Source organism: Camelus ferus, chromosome 35 (genome assembly GCF_009834535.1).
Source record: "Camelus ferus isolate YT-003-E chromosome 35, BCGSAC_Cfer_1.0, whole genome shotgun sequence".
Classification (NCBI taxonomy): domain Eukaryota; kingdom Metazoa; phylum Chordata; class Mammalia; order Artiodactyla; family Camelidae; genus Camelus; species Camelus ferus.
Genome location: NC_045730.1, coordinates 27366109 through 27391836, shown reverse-complemented (window position 1 = coordinate 27391836; position 25728 = coordinate 27366109). Strand labels below are relative to the sequence as shown.

Sequence of the window (25728 nt, the reverse complement as noted above, 5' to 3'; positions counted from 1 at the left end):
CCCCTGATGCTGAGGCAGACCTCTCCCCATTGAGGCCCAGGGGACACCTGGCTCAGGTCCCACCTGTGTGCCCTGGACACGCAGAGCCCCAGAGCTCTGGCACAGCCTGGGGTGTGGTCGTGTCGGGGCAGGGAAGGCCCAGGGAGGGAGCTCATTCAGGAGCAGAGGCCACTCTGCAGGGATGTTGGGCCTGGCAACGATGCACTTCTTCAGAACTCCCCTGCTCTGGGTTTCCAAGCTGTGGGATGGAAGGGCCTCTCCTTCCTGCGGTGCAGTTTGGGGAACTAGATCCATCGTCAATGTCGGCCCTGAAAATGCAGGCTGCTCTACATCCATTCCTGGAAAGAAAAATCAGGCCCCTCCAGTCCAGGTGACTCAGAAAGTCATTCACCAATGTTCGTGGTCCCCAGTTTAGGCTTTGAATAAGAGCTGAGCGGCTCAGGAGGCCAGATCCCTGTCCGTGGCTCCAGGAGTAGTCTTTCTGCTGGGGATAGGATCTTCACAAACACCTGTGTCTTTGTGGGACACTCCCCTCTGACCAGCTGGGAGGCAGTTGTGGGAAATCGTGCTTCCATGAGCAGAGGGCCACCAAGTGGTGGGGACACAGGAGACTGTGAGAATGAGTCCCACAGCCTTTCTGGAATCAAAAAACTGGCAAATGTGAAAAAGTGCATAATTTGTTTCATTGAACAGGCTGCTTATGTATGTTTGGAGGGCCAGGTTCAAGGACTGCATCCCTCCAGGACAATAGCCTCAAGAGAAGAACAGACAGAGCAGGAGATCTGGGGTTTCTCCCAGGAATGAGGCAGAACAGGGATTTCCGCAGATTTGCAAGGAGTCCCTGACCACTGAGCACGGGGTTACAACCCCACGTGACCCCTGTTGTGTTTGGCTTGGGCTCTGGGTCTGGCCTGATCATATATTCTTCCAGCTGAGTTCCAGAAACCCAGAGGGTGGACTTAGAGGGGCTGCGTTTGGAACCTAGTGAGGAGGTGGAGGGTCCTTTATCTTGAGTCCCTTCAGCCTAATCACCGTAGCTGAAGCCCAACACCCCCCAGGCCCCCATTGTGGCCGTGGAGGGAGAGCAAGCCTGGCAGGCGACCTAGGGGTCCCACTGCTGTGTCCCTCCCTTGTCTTTGTTCCCTTTAACCCCGGAAGGTGTGATTGTCTCGTGTCATGGTGGCCACTTCAGTGTCCCTCCCAGCAATCTCTCTTCTCCATCAGGTGGGTTTCCCAACCCGCTCAGCCTTCTCTCTGCATGGATGCTGAAGGACCAGTCCCACCTGAAGTTCTGAGCTTGAGCAGTAAGATGGAAACAAAGAAGCCAATGGAAACAAAGAAGCAAGTGTTTGTGGCAAAGCTCCCCACCACAGAGAAGCTGCCCTGAGTGGAAGGGAGGGTGTGGGCATGTCCATTTGTTTCCTGTCTCCCAGTGCTCTTAGCTTTCTTATTGCAGACCTGCATGGTTACAACAAAATGATCTGCAAAACTGAAAATATTTACTCTCTCGCTTTTACAGAAAAGGATGTCCAGCCTCTGGTCCTGATACCAGGCAAGTGATTGGAGTTCCTTTCCATTTTGTAAACATCTGGGCAGTCCTAGGTTTGCAAAAGTCTTTAAGAGTAGTTACGGAGTTTTGCTTCTAAAATTTTATACGGCTGTATATACTTCTGAGATGCGGTTGTGCTGTGTATTTCTGAGCCGGGTTTATCTCAAACTGTTTCTCACTTCTTAAACCAGACATTCCTAAATTCCAAGGGGAACTGCATATTAAGGAAGCATGGAATTTAGGAAAAGGATACAGATCTCATTTCCTTTTAAGCATCGATGTACCTCCATCATGGCAGTATTGGTTATGTGTTATTGATAGGAGAACTAAATAGTAACCAGATTAATAGAAAACAGGGGATTTTAGGTACATAGGTTCATTTTTCAACCTTTTTTGTAATGTTTGCAGTTTAAGATGACCATTCCTGAGAAACAGGCAACCTCTTAGAATGAAATAGCATTTCCTCTGAACCATAGTTAATTTTTATTTCGCAGACAGCAGGAAGGGCAATCACACATCACACATTACACATCACACATTTGGGGAAGTCAAAGAGAAAATGTAACTTTCTGGGAGCGCACTCCCCCGTCTCCCCCTGCTCTTTTCTCTGTCCCATTCTCCCTGGAAGGCACTTTCTCATCTTCTGCTCATGACTCCAGCAACTCTTTCTTCCTCCTCGTCCCTCAGCTGGTAAGGTTACTTTTCTACTTTGAACAAGCAAACAAGCCAACAAAAGAGAAATCTCACAAGCAACTCCCAGCACATCCACTCGCCTTCTGATGTCTGTGACCTCACTCTCGGTGCCCCGCCTCTTATTACAAATGATATCGAAAGCCAGATCCTCCAAAAGTCCCCGAGGCCCCACCCCTCCCATCTTCTCTGGGTTGTCACTCCCAAAACCATCCTCTTTTTCACTACCTCATCTCTTTTGTTCTCCTGCTAGCTAGCTCCTATCAGTATATAAACGTCCATTCTCTTGAAAGAAACAAACAGCACTCCTTGACCCTAATTCACCCCCACCAGTTGCCACCCTGTGTCTTTGCAGCAAATCTTTAAGGAGTTGTTTAAACTCACTGTCTGCATCTTCTCTTGAGCCATCCACTTTTACACCCTCTTTGGCTTTTCCCTGATCCCTCGCTCTATGGAAACTGCCCTGTCAAGGCCATCAGTGACCCCACGTTGCTAAATATAGTGGTCAATTTTCAGTCCTCATAATGTGTGGCCCCTCGGCAGCATTTGACCCAGCTCTTCCATCCCTCTTCCCCCATGTTCCTGCTTCACTCAAGCTCCAGCCCATCGCTCTGTCTGCTTTCTGCTTTTGGTCTACTGGCTGGTCCTTTGCCAATGTCTTCTCTTTTATCCAAACATATACTGTGGGTGTGCCCCAGGGTTGGTTCCTGGGCCTCTCCTCTCTCTCTCTGCTATTTGGTGGAAGCAACCAGCCATGGAAATTGGCATGCCATCAATTTCTCGATTTCTCCAAAACTCCCTGATTTGCCCTTTCCATCTGGACCTTTATCCCTGAGACTCACATTCTTTTTCTTTCATTCATCTTGCTTTCACATTCATACATATGTTCTACTATGTAATTACTTTCCTAAATTTTGAATCAGTACATATATATCATGTAAAATGCTCAAATCTGTATTATTTCCACTAAGATGCTTATTCTACCTTAGAACCTTTCTGCATTTCTGTATTTATGTGAATAAAGCGAATACTATTTCTACAAGCCTCATAGTTAAACAGTGTGTTTGTTTGGGGCTATTATGTAACATGAAATAATGATACATCAACATAGTCCTTTTTCGTTTATTTTTATGTAACACCGAGATGAGGTTTTTGCACTAAAGACTGGTTTTATTGAAATTTTACCTACGTTATGGACAGTCAGTTTATGTGAAAGCCCTCATTTCTCCCCTTTTCTGATATATTTTCCATTTGGCTATATATAACATATACCTTGGCATGAAACAAACTTCCCAAATCATTCACATAATACAATTAATACATTTAAATTATATTTTTTAAATGTTAAAAAGAAAAAAAAAGCCTTCTCTACCTATTAGGCATTTCTGTGGCAATATGTAATACACCCCTTAACCATGACATTGAAGAACTGAGCTGATACCAGCCCCTTTCCACCTGCTCAGCCCCACCTTGTCCCATCCCCTGTGAATGGAGAGGACATCCTTCCCATTGTCCAGGTCCAGATGTTGGAACCATGTCCTTTCTCTCTCTTTCTCTTACACACACAGAGAGTAAATCCAGCTTGTTAGAAAATTATGGATACTCTGTCTTCATTAACCACCTGCTCCCTGCTCCCCGCCCTCCTAAGAGCCACCTTCAGCCCTTCCTGGACACCAATAGCCTCCTGTTTCCATCTTTGCTTTCCTACATCTCTCATCCACACAGAGTCAGAGGGAGCCTGTAAAAGCATATATTGAGGGGGTGGGTGTAGCTCAGTGGTAGGGTGCATGCTTAGCATGCATGAGATCCTGGGTACAATCCCCAGCACCTTCACTAAAATAAATAACCTCCCCCCAAAAAACACAAACACAAAATCATGAGTTGGACTACATCACCCCTCCCATCAAAACTCACTAAACGGGTCACCATTTCATTACGAGCAAAAGTCGTCACAAAGGCCTCAGGACCCAGCGTGCTCTGCCTCTCTGCCCACACTCTCCCCCTCACTCTGGGGGCCTCTGGCTCTGGCTCTTCCTTTCTTCCTCCTTCTGCTTCAAGTTCATTACTCCGTGAGATCTGCCAGGATTGCCTTATTCCCTCCTGCCTGCCTCCCACCCCACCGCCATCACCTGAGTTTGGTCATATCACTCTTTTTTTTTTTTTTTCAAGCTCTTGCTACCCCCAACATGCTGCCTGTTTCCTCTGCTAAAACTCTGAGTCCCCAGTGATGGAGAGTCATGTCTATTTTGTTGACTGATAAAGCCCGAGGGCCTTGCGAACGGGTCTAGTTAGGAGATTCCAGTACATAGTAGGAGCTTATACACATTTGCTGAATGAATGAAGAGGCCCTACTCCAATCCGATGGAGCACTTCTGTGTCCTGCTCAAAGAATAACTCCTTTCCACCTGAGAGGGGGTGACAACTTCCTTGGTGATCAAAGGCAAGATCTTTTTGCTTTATGCTGTTAGCCTTAGGCGGGGAGACTGGGGGATCTTCACATATATTTTTAAATTTGGTTCACTCTGCAGCTTGTCTTTGGTCTCTGTATAATTTTGAGAAACTCTTTAAGAGTGATCATTCTTCCATCAGATTGAACAGGGTCCAGGGGGAAGGACCAAGCCTGTCCCATCGGCCATCCTGTGTGTCATGTCCTGTGACCCAGTGGATGCTCAGCATGTAAGTGAACCGACAGGAGTGAGTGAAGAGATGGGAGCATCTCCTTATTGTGGTGGCTGCTCTCTGTCCGATGCCTTGAGATTAGGGGAACGGTTTACATGGGTGGAAGGGAGAGGTCAGGTCCTCTGTGCTCTTCCTGAGTGCCCTGGCCTTACCAATTCCCCCAGCCCCCTCTGGGCAGCCAAGCCCAGGAGCTGGGCCACCGGGGGTTGTGCTGATCAATAATCCACCTTCACCCCAAGTCCGGGGGGTAGGTACATCTGGTTGTAGTCTCTGGAGTCAGGTCCTTGGAGGAATTCCTCACTGAACTATGTTTTGGACCTTCTATTTTTCTCTATAACCTCCAGCTGAAGAAGATTGTCTTAGACACATGAAAGGTGAGGACACCTACTGTCCCCTTGGAACCCAGGTGGGGCTGGGAGTTAGCTGTTTGTATAGCCGGTGGGCTCGTGTTGCTTTGGGCATCCCTGTGCCTGAATTCCTGCAGTACACTCGGTGGTAAGGACGGGGGTGCCTGGCAGGGAGGGAACCGGGTTGGGGGACTGCACAGCTGGGGAGATGTTAACCTGGGGTGAGCGGGAGCCTGCTGATGCATGGCATCTCGGTGCAGGGAACTCTCCACACTCAGAGGGGTTCCCACTCCCGCAGGGGCCCTTTGATCAGGGTGCTGGGCTGTCAGGGGACTGCAGGGGTCCCAGTGAGGATACAGTGCCTTCAGGCAATGGGAAATGAGCGGTCCAGAGGCACTTAAATTAACTGTGCACCCAAACCCAGCCCCCACCTCTTTCAGCCTGTTTCCTAATCTGCAAAACTGGAATGAAATTAACCATCCCGCTGGGTCGTTGATGGGCTGGGACAGACTAGACAGTCAGGAGCTGGAATTGCTGTCCCCTAATTGTTTTCCTTCTTTCTGACGATTTGCTCTTACATGCTCAGTCTCTCTCTCTCTCTCTCTCTTTCACTTCTAACTTTCTCTCATGCTCTGGTTTCATTTGATTTCCAACCACCGCCCTTCCCCCTCTCCAATCCCCAGATGAGTGAACTTGATTTCTGTGTGTCAGTTCCAAATTCCCAGGAAAGATGCTCTGTCTCCCTGTGGATCTGTTGTCCAACCCATCAGTTGTGGACAGAGAAGCGAGTCCCTCTGGTACCAGTGGCCGGTCTCTGCCCAGCCCCCCAGCCACCACTGTGGGAGCACATAGCTCTCCAAGGAGGAGGTACTGGCTGTGGCCTTGCGTCAGTCAGTATGAATTTATGCCTCCTCTTGCCCCTCCTTCATCCTCCTAAACAAAGATGAAAATTAAACACTCCCGGGAGTTGTGTCATGGAACACTCAGGGTGGGGGCCATGGGGGCTGGAATCTCTGCTGCATTTAAGGGGCTACAGTGAATCCCCAATGAGAGCCTGCAAAGGGAACACCACCGGCCCCACCCACCACTTAGGGGGCTGAGTCTGCCTGATGTTGAGCCAGGCTTCTGACCACAGCTCAGTGGTCTGGTCTGACCAGTTAGCCTTTGAAACCAACCAGCTTTGGATTCCTCAATCCATCCCTGAGGTTTTACCTGAACCACCAGCTTCTGTATCTCTGAAGAAAGATGATGACCCTTCATGTAAGGCATTTGCACAGCCCTGTGCGGGCCTTTGTGCTGCACGGTCTGCCCGGCGAGGTGACCGAGGTTGGTATTTTACTGATCTTAGAAATAGTCTGGTTTCCCGATGCACTGTTTCACTGAACAAGCAACAGAAGCCACCTTTGGCTGACAAAAGCAAAAAAGGGACTTAATGAAAATATACTGGGAGGGTGCGTGGAGTGGCCAGGACCGGAGCCAACCCAGGAGCTGTATGAGGTTTTAGGGAGCCGCAGGCATCAGGCCAGGCGGGGTGCTACCGGACCACCTGCCACCCCAGAAGGGACCCCCCTCCACCCGACCCTCCACCTCACTCACTGTAGGTTCACATCCCGGCAGGGCCAGGTCACACTGAAGCCACCAGCACACACCTCAATGGGGGAGTTGGCCCCATCACAGCTGAGGGAGTGCCTGGTGTGGGGAGATGCCCAGTTAGAGGAAGGCGGTTCTCCTACTGTTCCGAGCTAAGGTGCAAGTCAGTGCCCATCACTCAGGAGAGCCAGGCTGGACGGACCTCACTGTGGTGACTAGGCCATCTGAGTTCACTTACTACTTTCTATGTTTGAAGGCCCTGGAGGGAGCAAAAGTGAAGGTTCTAGTACTTATTTTGTGTTTCCCACGTACCAGGTGCGGTAAGGAAGCCACTTCAGACAAGGCCCAGAGCAACCACGTTAATAGGCCATGGAGCAATTCCTGCATTCAGGCCTCTGTGATCTCAAAACCCGTGTCCCCATCAGCTCCGTAGTTACCAGTGGAAACTGGGGGGATTTATGGGACTGTGTGCTCCTGTGGAGGCTGGGATGTGTGTGTTTAAATCCACATCTTCAGAAACTCTGCTAGATCCACAGCCACTGATTGTCTGCATGGAGGCAGAGGAGGGGAGGCTTCCAGGCTCTGGTCCAGCTCGTGTGGAGCTCAGAAATTGCTCCTTCTGTCCTGAAAACAACACCAGAGCTGAGGGAGCTGCAAACCCACTGCTCTTCTTAGATCCCAGAAAACTGAGGGGAAAAGCTGCTTCCAACCCAGAGAGGCAGCTGGGCAGGCTTGGGGAGTCACAGCTCCCAGGGCAGAACCCGCTTTTGTAAGAACCCCTGGGACAGGCAGATTTAACAGGTCTCTGAAGCCAGTGGGAGGCTCAGCTTGGGGAAGTCCGAGTGTGACAACTCCAGGGGGCCAGAGGGGCCCCCTGCTCTTTTTCATGCATTTTACATCCAGGACCGTACCCTGTTCTCAGAGTGAAGGTCAGAGAAAAACCCCTCATGCTTCCTGCCTGGAAAGGAGAAAATAACTCTATTGAAATACACCCAGAACATTCTGTTTCATTGGGGGAAGTTGTTTTTTGTTTGTTTGTTTTTTTAATGAGAAATTATTTTACCAGAGCCTAACCAACCTGGGGGAAGGGAAATCCCTTCTGCATCACCCAAATTGGGGTGGGGGGAAAGAGACACACTTGTGGAGGTCACAGCTCAGGGCACAGGCTCAATGAGAACTAATCACAGGACTACAGATGCCCTGCTCTGCCCCGCTGCCCCAACACCTTACCTCCATGTCAATAGGGCCCCTGTGTAATAACAGGAATAAAACTAAAAGAAGTAAATGTCTCAGGAGTGTCTAGGGAAATCCCAAAGACAGCGGGGAGATGAAAACAAGGACACACGGGTGGCTTTAGCCTCTCACACCAATAGCTGTAGCCAACTACACACAGCCCAGCCCCAGTAGATAAACAGAAAACCTCACAGAAGAAACTATTTATTTTGGTTGTCTTACCCAGTGCATTCCATGGTGCATCCTTGCCTAGAATTTAGTGGAAGCGAGTCCATCTCAGAAGGGACATAACTAAAGAGGGATGGCTTTCCAGACTCTGAAGGGCAGAAAAAGCATCAGCCTGGGTGAGAGCATGGCGAGAGGTGGGGTAGGGGGTGGGCTGCCTTCTTCCCCAAATAAGGAAACTTCCTGAGGCCAGCACAGTGGGAGGGAGGGCCATGGGGTGGAAGCAGCCGGACTTCTTCCTGAGAACTGATGGGCTGCCTCCAAGGGACCATTCAGGTGCCCAAACTGGGCCCTGAGGGTGGGATCCAGTCGATCTGCCTCAGAGCCCAGGACTGAGTTGGGCACACAGCAGGCCTTACTTGGCCGGGTCCATTTCACTTCCGTGAAGCCCTGTGTAAAACATGAAGCATGGACGGCCTGGTGAGCACAGCTCTGCCCTAAAGAGTGGTTTCAACTCCTCTCTTCCCAGAGAACAGCATCTCTGAGCCCGTCCTGGGAGACGTCACAGAGATCACCCTAGTGGCCCAGCCTAGTGGCTGGGAACATATACTTTCTTGCAGGCAACCGCAGAGTTCCACTTATGCATCATGTACTGGCAAGGATGTGAGCCCCTGCACGCTGGTGCAACAGCAGAGGCTCTACCACAGGCCCAAGAGATGGTGTGTGGGACATGCAGAGGTACAGGGTTGTAGGTGGTGCAAGGTGAAAGTTGTGCCAGGGGTGCACAGGCTGTGGAGGGTACAGGCAGCTCAGGGGCGCAGGGAGTGCAGGGGTGCAGGAGTGCAGGGAGTGCAGAGGTTCAAGAGTGCATGCAGTGCAGGGGATGCAGGGGTTGGAGGGATGTAGGGGTGCAGGGAGGTGCTCAGGCTCGTGGCCAGGATCAGAAGGCTGGTGCACATCCTCGCAGTCAGCCTGACTCCTGTGGGCGGGTGTGGTGCGTTTGGGGTGGCTTCGGCGGGAGGGGGCTGCCCAGGTAAGCCGGTTGATTCCTTCTCTTCCCGGCAGCCTGGCATGGAGGTGGCCTTGGCCGCAGGAGATTCCACGGAAGTCGGACTCCAGGTAAGCTTGCTCCTGGGAGGCGGGGCAGTTCGGTCAGGGGCGGCGGCAGCGGCAGCGGCAGCGGAGGGGAGTAGCACTGCCCCTGGCGAGCTGGTGGATTAGCTCCCGTCTCCCCAGAGGCCGGGCCTGGGAGGGGCCTCTGCTGCCCCAGGTCGCCTGACACACCTGTCCCACTCAGCTTGCTGAGGAGGGGAGCGGGGCAGTGCAATTAGGGTGCGGGGGCAACGTGGGTAGGGGGCCCGCCGCCCGGGAGCCGGCAGTTTGCTCCGCTCCACCCCGCAGCGTGGCCTGGGGGTGGCTTCTGCTGCCCAGGAAGCCGGACGCCCGTCTCCAGGTGAGCTTGCTGCTGGGGGGCGGGCGCTGTGCGGTCAGGGGGCGGGTAAGCTGGAGCAAATAGTTTCTCTCTATGGTTTCTCTTTTCATTTGCTTAGCAGTGTTTTGAAGAGCTTTGAAGAGTCTTCATTTTGATAAAGTTCACTATATCAGTTACTTTTTAAAATAGATTATACTTTTGGTGTCATAGCAAAGAAATATTTGCCAAACCCAAGGTCATATTGCTTAAGCCTATGCTTTTCCTCCTAGCTGTTTAATAGTTTTGGATTTCCTATTAAGATCTATGATACATTTTGAATTAATTTTTCTGTATTTTGTGAGGTATGGGTCAAAGTTCATTTTTCTCTTTTTGCATATGGATATCTAATTGTTCCAGCAAGACTTGTTGAAAAGATCCTTTCTCCACTGCATCCTTACTGAGATTCAATTGTCCATCTAAGTGTTGGTTTATTTCGAAACATTCTATTCTGTTCCATTATTCTATTTTCCTGTTTTACAACAATACCATACTTTCTGATTACTGTAGCTTTATTTTAAAAAGTCTGAAAATCAGATATTGTAAGTCTTCAAAATTTTTCTTGTTCAAAGTTGTTTTGGATATTTGCGATTTTTTGCATTTTTATATGAATTTTAGAATTAGTTTTTAAATTCCTTACGTCCTGTTCTGCCAAATTGCCACCCATGTCTTTGGCATCTTCAAAGCTACATTTTCTGAAGAAGTTTCTCTAGACCCCAGGTGAAAGGAATTTTTCTTCTTCTGTGCTCTATACACACTTCATAATATTTGATTGCATTTATTCATATTTAGCTGTATTTATTTGTCTGATCTTTCCTGCCATATAGTAAACCTCTCAAGATTAGAAATCTTGGCTTGGTTCCCTCTGTCTGCTGAGAAAACTAGTTCTGTGCTTTGCAGGAGTGAGACCTGCAGTAAGAGGTATCTGCAGCACACATCTAGCTCATCGCTTGCATATTGTCAAGGAATCCTGCAGATTTAGAATTGTTTATTGTTTGTTATCTCCAAGACAGCTCAGTGTTTATTATTTCTATTGCTACGGCTGCCTTTTCAAAGAGCAATGGGCTAATTATTTTCCAAATATCAAAACGTGCTACAATTGACTTGTGATGCTAGTTATGTACTGCTGTGTCTTAGCAACCTGCTCAGTGTTCACAGGCTCCTTCACTCACGAAACTTTTTGTAGGATGTCTTTGGCTACGTGAGCAGCACTATCTGAACTGACTCCTCCTGTATTTCCAGTGTCCCCTCGATCCCTCCTCCAGCCATCCCTGGGGTACCAGTAGTTCTGCCCTCAAAAAGCCTGTTGTTTCTCAGGAAGAGTTTCCTGTGAAATATAATCATGTCCCTCTTGTGGTGACATTCAGTCCAGAGATTTGGTGGCAGGAGAAAATGTTTAGTCTGCTTTTGGTAGAGCTTAATCTGTTCCATAATTATTAGAAGCAAATCCAATGAGGAAACTGTGTTGGCATCTAACAAATCAGCATAAATGTCTGATGAGGAAGATCAGCTTCCCTGTCCCACTCAGGCGTCATGTTAATGTGACGCTCACCTTGGCTAACATGTTATCCTGTGTGCAACTTAAGTTTGAAGACATTATGAATGGCTTTTTGTTTTTCTTCCTTAGTCTTTCCACATTCAGTGTGTCTGGTGAAATTATATGAATCCTACTTATTTGCAGCCCAGCACTAACTTTTTTTTTTTTTTTTAAGAATCACGTGTTTAAAAGGCTAGTGGACAATTTGTTAGAAGATAGAAGTCCTCTTATATTTTGGTCCTAAATTCAAATCTTGGTTAGTGGTGAATGAAAATTCCCCTTAAAATTTAAAATACAGTGATATAAAGTTTTAAAAATAGGTAAATTTTAGTCGATTTCATTAAACTCTATAACAGTTATTTACCTTTGACCTGTTTCTGGGGCATTTATGCAATGATTCCCTCCCTTCATTGATTCTCTCTTTATCAGAGTCCTTGAGAGGCCCCTGTCATCACTGTCAGTATCATCATCATCATCGTCATCATGGAATGGATTCCTCTGGAAGATTCTAGGAAAATAAAGAGATGGATGGGGAGACACGTAGGTGAGTGTGTGCGTATACACTGAGAACAATTATTAGACGTTAGATGCACAATATCCATTCCATTTAGAGAAGAATGTGGTCATGAAATCCTGATGTGGTGAACGAAGGAAGAGGTGGGAACAGGATGGTCAATGGAAAGGAGGAGGAAGTGAGCAAACCTGGGAGCATAGATCCTCTGTTAGGAGACCAGCATGTTGGTGTGAATGAAGGGACTGTGGTGGCAGAACAATGTGTCCCCCACCCCCACAGGGAAGCAACCTGTGACATGTTACTGTAGACAGTAAAAGGGGTGACAGGCATTTTAGGACAAAAATCTTAAAAAATCTTAGAGGATTTTCCTTCTAAGTTGGCTATTAGCCTTTTAAACCCATAATACGTTGTTAAAGATTAGTGCCGGGTTACAAATAAACAGGATTTGTATAATCTCACCAGACGTACTGAATGTGGAAAGACTAAGGAAGAAAAACAAAAAGCCGTTCACAAGTGTCATGTGAAGGAAACTTAGCATAGAAGCTGTGGATGTGCCTGCAAGCGGGACATTTCACAGAAGTGGCCGGACTTGTCTGCAAACAGAAATTCCTGCCAAGTGACTCTGCCCGTTCCCAGGGGAAACATTGCTTGCAAACGAGAATGTTTATTAGTTCCTCAAAAGGAACAGGCCTGGGAACGGGAGAGTCTGAGTGTAATTAAGATAAGGAAGCCTTAGATGTAATGCGCATGCTTCAACCTAAAAAATGTTTACTCTCTGTGCTTGGCAAGAGTTATTCCTTTGTGTAGATGGTATAAAAAATAAAGAAACCCGAATCTCGGGAGACATTTTGCACCACAGCAGCTCTGCGATTCATTTCGTCGGCAAAAGTCATGAACCTTTAATTGCTCACGAGAGGAAATATTACCCAAGGTTAGTGTCACAGCCACATACATAATGCCTGAGTGGGGTGGGACAAGGGGATCCTGAGATGAGGTGATAGGAAAGTAGCCTGGATTTTCCAGGTGGGCCCAGTGTAATCACAGTGGTCTTTACAAGCATAGGGTATTTCCTAACTGAGTTTAGGATCAGAGGGATGTGCAGGCATGGAGCGATATGCAGAAAGGCTGCTGGCCATGAAGTTGAAGGAAGTCGTGGGGCACAAGCTAAGGAAGTTGGGTGACCGCTGGAAACTGGAAAAAAAACAAACAAACAAGGAAACATTTTCTTCCAGACCCTCTAGAAGGAAGGCACCCTGCTGGTACCTTGAATTTAGCCCAATGAGAACTGTGTTGGATCTCTGACCTCCACAGCCATAAGCTGATAAATCTGTGCTGGTTTAAGCTATTAAGCTTATGGAAATTTGTTACAGTGGTAATAGAAAAATAACATAGTGAGCGGTAGTATAAGGGATTAAAGGTCTAGGATGGGGTGTGGAGAGGATTCTGAAATTTACACCTAAAAAACAACCAGGTGAAGTGGGAAGGTGTTTTAAGGAAGACCTACCTGGCAGGGCTGTTAAGCAGACTGTTTGGAGTGAGGAGAGCATTGGAGTAAAGGAATCAATTAAATCTCTACCAGAAAAATAAGGAATAAATTCTAACAGGGCTTCAGTGTTAGTGGATGTAGGAATGGAAATGGTCAGAGAGGTATAAACATTACTTTGAAATTAGCTACAGGTTTGATGACTGCATATTGGGGAGAGTTAGCCGATCTGTGGACTGAATGTTTGCATCCCCTCAAAATCCATATGTCGAAACCCCACCTCCCAGGGTGATGGTATTGGGAGGCGGGGCCTGTGAGAGGTGATTAGTAGGATAAAATGAGGTCAAGAGAGTAAAGCCCTCATGAATGGGATTAGGGCACTTATAAGGGGCCCTAGAGTGCTTGCTTCTCTCTGCTGTCCACCCCATGAAGATAGTGGGAAGACAGCCATCTTCAAGCCATGAAGGCAATCCTCTCCCAGATACCTTGATCTTGAATGTCTCAGCCTCCAAAACTTGAGGAATATGCTGGTTGTTTAAGCCACCTGACCCATGGAAATTTTTTACAGCATCCCAGACTGACTAAGACAGTGGGGAATACCTCCGGGTTTGAAACTGATTGCCTGGAGAATGCTGAAACCCAGGGAAGTGGGCAGCACAGACGTTAAGTCACTTAATCCTGCCAGCACAGTAGGAGATAGAGTCTACATATTCCTCACCATTAGAAGGTTAGGAAAAAGAGGCACAAATAAGTAAAATAACAACAACAACAACAATAATAATAAAAATTTCTCCAAGATTCGCACAGAACCCCCCAGAGGCAGAGTGAGAATTTATACTCAGGCAAGCTGGCCCCGGAGACCCTGCTCATAACTACTAAATCAAATGGCTTGGCTTATGTGGATCTTTTTTTTCAACTATGATATGACGATACTGTGTCCAGTAACTTATAACTTCAAAATACCTCACTATAAGGGAATCATTAGTCACGGGCGTTACAAACAACAGAAAGCTAGACATACAAAAATAACCTGTTAGGGCAAGAAAACCACTAATGTTTCTAAACATCATACGTGCTGAGCCTTTGCTGTAAAATATTTATTTATAATTCTGCCTGGCTACAGAATAACTTCATAATTCTTCATGTGGCTGGTGGCTCACATGTTGGACAGCACGGGCCTAGAGAACTTAAATGACTTGCCGAGCCTCACCCAGGAAGCTCATGGTGGAATCAGATCTACAATCTGGGACTTTTCCTTCTTATCCAGCAAGTCCTTCATGGAGGCTTAGAAGCTTCTCCTTTGGTGCCCAGCTGTCTATCCATGCTTATGACATCTTGTCAGGTGTCCCAGCCTGCTCCTGAACATCAGCCAGTAAACACTTCTGGTGTTTTCTGACCATGTAATATCTCTTAGCAATTTTGGTGACATCAGTTCTTATCTGGAATGGTAGTGGCTAGAGATGTAAATGTGTCCACAAGAGCAGACTGACAGATTTTTCATAAACATAGCAGGAGTGGTCAAGAAAAGAAAAAGTCAGGAAGACCAGCAGAAGCAAGTCATTTAATATACCAAATGAATACTTTCAATGTTTGTTTGTGTTACTGAGTGCAAACTCATTCTGCTCACTGCAGGACAGGCCAATAAATTGGAAGACCACGTTTTGTGGCAAGAAATAGGGTCTTTAATTGGAAAACCAGCTTACTGAGGAGATGGCAGAGTAATTGTCCTGGAAAACTATCTTCCCCGTCACAATTCAGGCTCCTTTTATATTAAAAAGGGGAAGGGGGTGTGCTTGGTTGTTGGAAACATCTTGGTGTAGGAATCCTTTGTTGTTAGAATCCTTTGTTGTTGCAGCTGTTCACCTGTGTCAGATCCCTGTAAACCTCCAACAAAACAAATGTTATTTTCTGTTCTGCAACATGTTATCTTTATAAGAATGGAAAAGTGTTAACATCCTTAAAGGTCAAAGCCTTGAGAATAGGTTCTCCTGTGTATTTCAGGCTCTAGGCAACATTGTTTTATAAAAAGTGCAGAACCAACAAGACTAAGCCTCGGAAACAGAGCACAGGGTTAAAGTCAAAGAAAAAGATGTAATATGGAGTCAGATTTGTTCTTTCCTATTACAATAGTGCCATGGAGAAACCACTTTGGGCAGCTTTTTGTGGGGCCCTGGAGGCTTTCTCTCTCAGCCTCTGGGCATCTTTGTTGAAAACCCTTCCTAGCTGTCTGGCCTGCTGGAAACCCATTCCACCTGGTTTGCCCTGAAGATGTTTTCTGTTAATAACTCATTTATACTCCTTGGAAAACAACTCAATAAAAACTCAATTGGTTTTCCACCAGCCTCCCTGGGCAGGGGTCAGGGATAGCATGTTATTATTTTATAAAAAATATACATAATAAATGAAGTCATAAAACAGCACTGGGCACATAGGAGAGAGTCAATAAGTGCTTCCTGGCTTAAAGCAAAAGTGATGGCTCAGCTTTCCATGGCTGCTGTACTTGCTGAGCTAGTTACTCCTTCCCTCATTACACTTTTTTTTTTAAACTGAAAAAGAAACCCATGCATATGGTAAAAAAAAAAAAATTCAAACAGCACAAAAATACACAAGGGAAAGGTTTCCCTCATCCTTTGTTCTCTCAGCCCTCCCTGGAGATGCCACTGTTTACAATCTTTTGTGAGGTTTTCCAAATATTTTATGCAACTTTCAACCTATGTATGTAAATTCCTTTAAAGTTTTACTTATTTTTAACCTAAAAGGATTTAAATTCTCAAGTGACTTCTGCCTCGATAATAGCAAAGAACAAATCAGACTCTGTATTAGATCTGTTCCTTTGACTTTAACCCTGTGCTCTGTCTCCTAGGCTTCATCTTTCTTGTAAAACAATGTTGCCTAGAGCCTGAAATAGACAGGAGAGCCTGTTCTGAAGGCTCTGACCTTTAAGGATATTAACATTTTTCCATTAATAAAAAGATAACAATTTGCAGAATAGAAAATAACATTTGTTTTGTTGGAGGTTTACAGGGATCTGACCCAGGTGGATAGCTGCAAGAACAAAGAATTCTAACAACAAAAAATTCCTACATCAAGAAGTTTGCAACAACCAAGCAAGAAGGAAAGGAGCCTGAATTCTGACTTGGGGAGATGGTTTTCCAGGACATTAGTTTGCCATCTAGGTCTACAGAAACTTGCTATTCCATGCCCCAATACCTGGTCTCCTGATTTATTGGCCTGTCCTGCATTGAGGAGAATGGGTTTGGACTCGAGAACACTCCTATCTACATAGCAAGCTGGGCACTGGAACTGAGGACAGCTCTCCCACACCCAGGGACCTACTGTGAGCCCTTCATTGTTCCACTAGGGTGGAAAGTGGCTTACCTAGGAGAGATGGGGACTATGCACCGACACTTGGGCAGTCTGCTCTGTCTGGGTCTCTGAACTTGTACCTCCCGCTCCCTGCCAGCCCAATACCTGGGACAGTGCAGCTAAGGCAAAGATCATGCCTGCCTCAGTTTCCCAGCCTGTAAAAGGGGAATTTATACTCTTCCCAAGGTATTTCTAAGTGACAACGCCTATGGGTGTTTGGTTCCGGGAGCAACAGGAAGCCCAGCTCCTCTTGGGGGAACAGATGTGATCCCCGTAGGGGTTCTGCAGGGCCTTGGCTGGAGGGCTTGACCAGGGAGGTGAAATTTGAGCTTCTGGCCTTGAGGGGCTAGAGAAGGGCATGGAGGCGGGACTGGCGCCTCCTTCGGGGTGCCCTTGAAGGTAAAGCTTTTTCTCTTCATCTCTGCTACTCCCCTCCCCTTTCTCCCTCTAGATCTCTCGCTTCTTGCTCCTCCGTCCATCTCTCTCCCTCCGCTTTTCCCTTCCTCTCCTACTCCTCCCATTTTCTCCCCCTCCCATCTTCCCCCTCCCTCGATTCCCCAGTGTATCTCCCAGAACCCAGAGCGGATCGCTGGCCCTCCCGCGCATGCCCACGGTTGGATGCCAGCTGGACCGCGGGTCCGAAGATCCAGCTCCGAGCCAGGGATCAGCCCCAGTGGCTGCTCGGCTCTGTCGCCAGGTAGGCCTTTGGCTCCTGCCCCTGGTCAGGGCCTCCGGCTGTGTAAGTGGAAGGTTGGGGGCTCCGGGGAAGGGGGTCCGCGTTTCACAGCCTGCGAAGGCTCGAGTCAGCGAGTGTCCAGCTGAGGAGCTCGCGCCAGCCCCCTCTGCCTGCGCCACCTGCCCCGGCGCCCAGGCCACACCTGTCCAGGGCCGGTAACGCACCTGCCGGGGACTTGGCCACCCCTGTCCAAACCGCGGCCCTCACCTGCCACCTCTCGCCCCAGCCAGACTCCCCTCAGTCTGCGGCCGGCACCCCCTCCTGCCCTCCCGCTGCGAGTCCCCTCCTCCCAGGCTTCCTTTCCTCGGCCGCAGACCCCACCCCGCCCCTGGGCCTGCTGTGTCCCGGGCCGGCGGGATCTGCGGAGCCAGTCGGGGGCAGGGGCGGGGGCAGGGGCGGGGGCTGGGACTGGCCTCCGAGCGAGCGGGGCTGCAGCCCACGCCCCCTGCCGCTTTCCCTGCCCCGCCACCCCAAGACTGAACTCTCCCTTTCCCTGTCCCCGAGGTCCAGCTCAGTGGCGTGGACGCTGTTCCCTGGGGCTGAGATTCTCTGGCTGCAAAGCCCAGCTTCTCCTGGCAGAGACTCGGGAAAAGAGAGCGCCAACGCTGAGCATGCTTCTTTCTCCCCTCTCAGTGTTTCTGCCCCAGGTAAATAGCCTTAATACTTTTTCTGGTGTTAGGATGGTAGTGCTTGTTGATGTCACGTGTTTTTATAGTGAGCGTGATCACAGTGTTGAAAGCGGGGCTTGGTTCACATAAAAATGAGCTGAGGAGTAGGGGCAGGGCTATACTTAATATGTTTGAGTTGTTCTGCAGGAGCTAAGGCCCCCACCCAGGTGGAGGATGGTAACTTCAGGCTGAGCACGAGATTCCTGGAACACGGCCCTATTACCTACCACCAACTAGTCATAAGAAAGTCACACACCTGGAAGCCCTCAAGCCTCATTTTGCCTATTAAAAACTTTACCCTAATTTAAAAGAAAAGAAAAAAATTCACCTCGAAAACCATCAGAGGGTTCAGGGTTTTGGGGCACGAGCCGCTGTTCTCCTTGTCTGGCCCTGCAGTAAAAACTTTCTCTACTCCAAAAACAAAAACAAAAAAAAAGAGATGAGGGCATGAGGCTGTGACATTCTCCATCCTCCCCTCTCCCAGGGTGAAACATGTGACCGTCGATTTTAAAAAGATATAGTCCTTAACTAGTCCAGCCCAACTAGTGTGTGTTAACAGGAGCAGAACATCAGAGGCATTTTGGAGACCCAGGAACATTGCAGTCCTAAAGGTCTCCTGGCAAATTTTTGTTTTGTTTTGTTTTGTTTTTCTTAAATTGTGGGGCAGACTAGTAATATAGAGGGAAAAATAGTGGTCCAGAAATATTTTTTCGTAGAACAGCTTTATTGCGATATTGTTCACACACTGTGAAGTCCACCCATTTAAATGGTACAATTCAGCGGCTTTTAGTATATTCACAATGGTGCAACAATTATTATTCCAGAACGTTTTCATCACTTCAGAAAGAACAGTGGAAATGAATGATCTATCTACCCCTCCCCAGTGGTGGTTCTAAAGAAGTTTCCTGGCTGTTCCTGACCCTAAATTAACTTGTTACATTCCATAAAAAATCTGGTAGGAACTTAATAAGAATTGCATTGAATCTATATATCAGAACAGGAAGAATTAATGTCTTTATGGCATAAACTTTTTCTACCCATAAATGTATCTGGGACCCTATCTTTTCATCTGTCCAGAGCCTGCCCTATGGAAAGTCTTCACTAATTTGTTGGGTCTGTGAATAATGAGATTATATATATCGTTGGTGGCAACTGTAGCTTTTCACGAAAGAGAAAAGTAACCTCAGTGAAGCCAATTTACTCCCTGATGGTCAGAAAGAGTGACAGCCATTGCTGGAGAGATCGAGTGGACTTGGTGCTTGCAACCAGTGTTCTTCACCACCTACAGCTAAAGGGATTACAATGTTCTTTTATTTCTTTATTTATTTCTTAAATTCTTATTTTTTTATTGAAGTGTAATCAATTTAAAATGTTAGTTTCAGGAGTACAGCAGTGATTCAGTTATATATATGCATATGTACATGTATATTTTTCAGATTGTTTTCAGTACAACTCATTACAAGAAATTGAATACAGTTCCCTGTGCTATATAGTAGGTCTTTGTCATTTATTTATTTTATATATAGTAATGTGTATCTGATCACACTAAACTCCTAAACTGTCCCTCCCCCTTTCCCACTTGCTAACCACAGTTTGCTATGTCCATGAGTATTGCTAGCAACATCCTTTTTGCTAGTAATATATGCTGGTTAGCTGCCTTCATTTTCAGTAATTCCATCTTATCTGTGGGCGTTTTTCTTCTTGTGGGCCTGCATGTGGTTTGCACACTTGTGCATAGAGATCTGTATTTGGGAGAACTCCAGGTTTCGTGTAGTGCCTGGCACGGAGCTCCCGCTGAGCTCATGCTTGAACTGGGAAAAACCATATAAAAGTTGGAATTTCCACTGTGGTTGAGACTTCCAGGTTTCTATAACCTGTTTAGCCCACCTTAATGTTGGCGGCTCCCATACTGGGTAATTTGGTGGAACTTCATGGTACGACGCTGTAGAAAGAGGGCTTGTATGCTTCTTCTCTTTCCTTTTCCTCATTCTCCTGGGCCTCCCACATCCTTCCCCAGCAGTGCCCAGGGCTGGCTTGGTGCTGTGCTGAGGCAAGATTTGTAAATAAAGCCTTTTCCTCATCTCTTCTGAGCCTCCGTTTCCTTCTCTGCACAATGAGGGCTTAGACTAGATAAGTGCTTTTTGGTTTCTTTTAAACCCTTGTCTCCTTTTGAGAAACAGAGAACTCAAATCTCTGCTCCAACCCTAATTCTTCAGATTTTGATACGTCCTCCAAGGGGTGACACAGCTCTTTGTGGAAAGTTAATGTGACTTTGGTTCTTTCCAGGTAGCACAGAAAAGACTTAAGGGATTTATTGCAGGGAGGGGGCAGGAGGGGGGCAGTATGTCACACTTTCTAGTGTGAGAACTGGAGCAAGGGCTTGGATTTAAATACAGCCTGTGACGTGGCCTCTCTATAATCTTGCACAATGTGATAAACCTCTCTTTTCCTCCGTTTCTTCATGTGTCAAGTTGGAGTGATATTATTTTAGGTTTTCGTGAAACAATATACACATAAGCCAATTGTGTCTCAGTAGAAACCTGACCTGTTAGAGAATCAGGGGTTTCTTCTAAAAAAAAATCTTGTCCATAGCACTCTATGTGTAATTTGAATTTCCTGGAGTGTGTGGGTTGAGACTAAGTTCCATCATGGGACAGGTAGCCCCTGGGTCTGGGGGCCCCAGTTTCCTCCTCCTCCCCAGTTCTCTTCCTCTCAGTCCAGGATGAAGTTCTTGCCATTAGAATTACACAGACTTCTTGTGGATATGGCTTTTAATTTTATTGTTTCACTGGGGAGGGCTGCTGTCGTATTTTCCGTGGTCAGGTTTTGGTGACCTGAAGGCTATGCAATTGGGTATTCCTATTTAAGTATAAGAAAAGAAAGTTACAAATACAAAATTAGACCTAGGGTGGAGGCAGGGGCTCTTGGAAGTGGGGACCATTAGTTTTGTTAGCTTCAGGTGCAGTGGCCTCTGGCCATGAGGAGCCATCCTTGTGCTCTGGAGTTGGAGGGACCAGTGGGCTCGGTGGGAATGTTTACTGAGTGTATCTCATGGACTGTGCATTGTTCTATTTGTACTGTGTGTTCCTTATTTAAGACAGTGAGCTCATTTAATCTCAATAGCCTCTTTAATAAAATTGGACTTTTTATTTTGAGATGTAAAGTAGATGTCCATGTAGTTGTAAGAGATAATATGGAGAGAGCCTATGGACCCTTTGCCCAATTTTCTTTCATGATTCCATCTTGCAAAATTGTAGTACAATTTGTTATTGGCTCACTAACCCTTTGAGGTTTGTTTTATTACTCCCATTTCTATTCATGAATAAACTGGGGTTTAGAGAAGCACACAGGTCTGCCCAGGTCACCCACATGGTTAGTGTAGAGTCAGGTGGAACGTGGGCTAAGGATTTCCAGGCAGTACCATTGTGATGGTCTGTGGCAGGGGCCACATTCACTTGCATGTTTATTCATTCATTCAACAAACATTTATTGAGTAACCTCTGTGGGTCAGATGCTTTCATAGGGTTATCTAATTCTTCAGCAGTACTGAGAATCAGGTAATGTTTTCTTTTTTTTAATCTAAGAAATTTAGCTCTGAGAGGTTATAACCCCCCGCAAAGGAAATATAGCTCAAAAAGGAGGGATAGTAAATGTGTACAGTCCCCCACTTTTTATGCAGATTGTACCCTAGGCATTTTACATTTGCAAACTTCCATAATCCAGATATATCCTTGTAAGGCAAGGATTTTTTTTAATTTAAGTATAGTCAAGTTTACAATGTTGTGTCAATTGCAAGGTCTTTTTTTGAATTTTGAATTAAAAAATTAATATTTGATGTGGGGCAATTAGGTTTATTTATTTGTTTCATTTTTTTTAATGGAGGTAATGGAGATTGAACACAGGACCTCATACATGCTAAGCATGGGCTCTGCCACAGAAATGTACCCTCCTCCCCAAGGCAAGTTTTCTTATCCATTATTCTGCAGCTTAGGAGTTCAAGTAAATTGGAGTTGAAATCCAGATCTTTTGATCCCACTGTGGTTTTTTTCTTTATATTCTGCTGAAGGGGGGTGGGGAAAGCAGTTCCTTTGTTCATTCTTTTATTCAGCATTTTTGAGCACTGACTTTGCATCAGGGCCTGGCAAGATGTTGGAAACGGAAAACGAGAAATGACCCTTTCCTGCAGGGTCTGGAAACCTAGACCAAAAGCTGGGTAATGTGATCCGAGCTACGGTAGCCATGTGCAGACGCTGAGGACAAACTGTACCCCTGGCTTTTCTTGGGCTTGCCTGCCTTACGGCTGCTACACGCCAGGTCACCGCATCCCAGAAGGGCCTGCAGCCCACAGCAGAGTGTGTACCTCAGTCTCCTCTCCCCTCTCAGCAGGGCCTGCAACATGAGCATCCCTACTATGTGCAGTGTGCTGAGGACAACCAGAACCTCCCCGTGGTGGTCCAACCTGTTGGGGATGGTCTCAGAGGAGAATTTCTATTGCATCTATAAGTGAATCTCCTCGGTGAGCCAGATCAGCCCGTGCGGCTCCCAGTGGGCACTCTGTATCCACTACAGGCACCACTACGGGCCCAAGAATGGGTGGAGCGACTTCCAGACCTACCGCAAGGTCATGGGCCTTGTCACCATCACCGACTGCCTCTTGGATAAGACATTCAAGAAGCTCCAGGTGCAGAGGAGCTGTATGGCACCACGCTCTACGACCCTCAGCTCTTTGCCTTTGGGCTGCATGGGGAGGTGGTCAAGCAGCCGCCCACTGATGTGACCTTCAACCTACAAGGACTGCAGGGTGGTGGAGAAGAGGGTGGAGGACATCGAGTCACTCTTCATCATGCTCGTGTCCAAGAGCCTGGACGGGGCCCCCGACAATTCTAGGGACAAGATCCCCCTCCCCTGCATCCCGTTTGAGAACGAGGACTTGGTGGGACTGGACACAGACAGCAGATAAGCCTACCTGGAGGCCCGGCCACCATGGCTGTGTGCTGGGTTGCTTCCCTACATTCAGAAAGGGATTGGCAAGGAGGAGGGCTGTCTTGTAGCCAAGGGGGGAGGGAGGATCAGCCCGCCAGTTTTCAGACATTTAAAAGTGAATACGCCTTTGTTTCAGAGAGATCCTTCTAGGGTTAGTGTGGACACTTACTCTCTCTTTTCAGCCAAGATCCCTGGTGGGACCCCTGGAGTTGCTGTCCAATAGAGTAGCCACAGACCCTGAGGCTAGGAGCGCTGTGGGTTTCTAAGTTTTGCCTGTTCCCCTTTTCCTCTTTTTTCCGTTTTCTCTCGGAGCTCCCTGTGAGCGTGTTGTTGGGTCTGAAAATGTGGGCTGTGCACACCCTGCGTTGGAAATAGCGAGATTGCCCTCCGTGCTGCCTCCATCGCTTTAAAAAGCAAAAACTTAACGGTTGCCTTGATTCATGTATTATCTCAGTCATGCTTTTATTTTCTAATGTTTTGGAATTTTTGCTTTGTTAGCATGTCACCTGCTGGTGTTTGATACCTGGTAGAATCCTTGCTTTGAGAAACATGTTTGGTCCTCCTTACATTTTGTGACAAATGAGCCCTTATTAATTTTGTTTGTTTTGAGGAGGTGAGATGCGAATTGATTTAGGCGGCTTCTGAGGGATTTTTTCATGGGTATTTTCACTTGGAAAGTCAAAGTCTGCAGCACCTTGCTTGATTCTGGCTTTTACACAAACGTGCTCGGCACGCGGTTCCTGGCTGTCGCTGTGTGACGTGCGTGACGGCGCTTCCAGGCTGGCGGTCACTGGCAAGGAAGTGGCCGCCTCGGGGTTTAGCAGCTGCAGGGGACGCTGTTGGAGGAAGCAGTCACCGGGTTTTCTTTGCTTTTGCCTTCCCCATGCCATTTACTTTACTTTGTACTTGTAAAGGGGCAGAAGCGGGTCTAAAATCCATGTCATTCTTTTGCTCCCTTTACGAGGCTGGTTTCTCTGAGTATCAGGACAACATGGCCTTCTCCTAAGTAGCTGGCTCACTTGGATCTGGTGGACACAGGGACCGCTAAAGGGGACCGTAGCTTCCTGTCTGCTCCAGCCAGTGGGCATTCAGAGCCGGGTCTGTGGTTTGCCTCAGCAGCCGTGCACGCCTCCCTGCACCAGCCTTTACTTTTAACCCATGTTGGCAGTAAATAGCTGACTCTGTGTCTGTTGCAGCTGACGTCCACCACTGACGGCCGTGTCGTTAGTTTGCGGTAGTGAGACTCCAACACCCCAGTCAGCCGTGAAGGGAGATATTTTGGCCGACCGAGGACCTTGCATTATCACCCCCACCCTGTTCATCTCACCCGGGGTAAGGGTTTGGCCACCACCGTCATGCTGGCCATGAGACCTTGTTTCTCCTTTCATGCTCTGGTCCAAATGTGGACACTTCATCCTTCACTGACTTGGTCTCGCTTGAGACAGGCCAGACTTTCTGAAAGAGTCCATCACATTCTCGGGGGGAACAGAACAGAAGTAAGTGTCGCAAATAGAAGGAGTCTAGGCTGTCCGGGTTGGCAAATGCAGGCTGGGATCTGTGATGGCTGGGCTGTGCCCTGGACACAGGCCTTTCCCTTGGCTCCCGAAAGCCCAGAGGTCGGAGTGAGAACAGCCTTGCCTGGGTTCCTCCATCCTCACCTGCTCACTGGCGTGTGTGTCTGCTAACCAGGAGCTCCCCCAGACCTCGGGCCCTTTGAAGTTCAGACCACGGGAGAACACTGAGTCCCTTCTCCTGGGCCTCCTTTGTGAGAATCCAGTGCTTTCTGAGGTGACCGGTGGCAGGAGATGCCTCCCCCTCCAGGGAGCACCCTTCAGAGGACTGTGACTCACTGCACCATGCTGTGAGCTTGCAGAGTTTCGGCCGTGGTCCCTGCAGGACCAGACTTGAGATGGGCTTAACGACGGAAATGACAGGACCGATTCCAGGGCAGGGCTGGGGGGAGGCAACAGGGGAAATTGAATGTGACTTCAAACACCTATGTGGGTGCTGGGGCTGTTACTAAAATGGGAACCCGGGAGTTACCTGCAAGGGGTTGAATTCCATAGTAAATGGTGGACATGAGGCATTTTAAGATGCCAGTTGTCATCCGAGTTATGAATTCAAAGAGGCACTCCGGTCTATGAGACTGGGGCTCAGGTGAAGGAGCCAGACTAGAGATACACATTGGGAGTCGTCATTCTTAGCTGGTGTTCACAGCCTTGCATGTGGATGGGCTCACTTCGAGAGGTACAGACTGAGGCTGAGGGAGGGCAGGACTGTGCCTGGTCTGGAGAAAAGCCCAGACCATGCTGCCTTGGTGTGTCAGTCAACAGCGTTTGAGAATTTCAGAGCAATGCCCCTTATCCTCAAGGGGCTGGGGAGGGGGTGGTGCCGCCCAGGAAGAAATCAGAAGGGAGGGTCGTGTACATATGTGCATCTCAGGAAGATGCAGAAGCCGCAAGATCTGGGAGGGACACCTCCTCAGAAGCTGGAAATGCAGTGGGGAGTGGGGTGTAGGTAGTCACACTCACCTGTGAGGGAGGGAGGGAGGCCTGGGGAGCCCCCACCCCAGCAGACTCGCTTTCCGCTTTCCGCATACAAAAGGCGACCAGACAGAGAATCTGAGGTGAGAGGGGATAGGGATTGGGAGGGGAGCCAACCTGGAGAATGGTGGTTGGGCAGTTCTGTAATATTCTCCCTGCCAAGTAGACTTAAAAAAA

The 25728-nt window shown here is 47.7% G+C and overlaps 1 protein-coding gene and 1 long non-coding RNA gene across 15 annotated transcripts in view; one reads left to right on the top strand and one right to left on the bottom strand.

Annotated features, from left to right (window-relative positions):
• Window positions 1-25728, top strand: part of LOC116661562 — a 173349-nt gene that overhangs the window by 62513 nt on the left and 85108 nt on the right. For 7 of the 14 annotated variants that reach the window (XM_032473938.1, XM_032473934.1, XM_032473933.1 and 4 more), the window contains exons 1-4: window positions 9444-9706; window positions 11688-11802; window positions 17073-17318; window positions 17862-18004. The exons of the other annotated variants lie outside the window; for them this stretch is intronic. In XM_032473938.1, the coding sequence (XP_032329829.1) occupies window positions 11742-11802; window positions 17073-17318; window positions 17862-18004 (450 nt within the window). In that variant the 5' untranslated portion in view covers window positions 9444-9706; window positions 11688-11741. Of the gene's footprint in view, window positions 1-9443; window positions 9707-11687; window positions 11803-17072; window positions 17319-17861; window positions 18005-25728 lie in introns of those variants that run through there. 14 annotated transcript variants of the gene reach the window in all.
• Window positions 1558-24496, bottom strand: LOC116661563. The gene is made up of 4 exons (XR_004317504.1): window positions 24322-24496; window positions 16100-16111; window positions 5773-5775; window positions 1558-1569 (listed from the first exon to the last, which is right to left on the bottom strand). It is a non-coding gene; the product is annotated as an uncharacterized LOC116661563 (long non-coding RNA).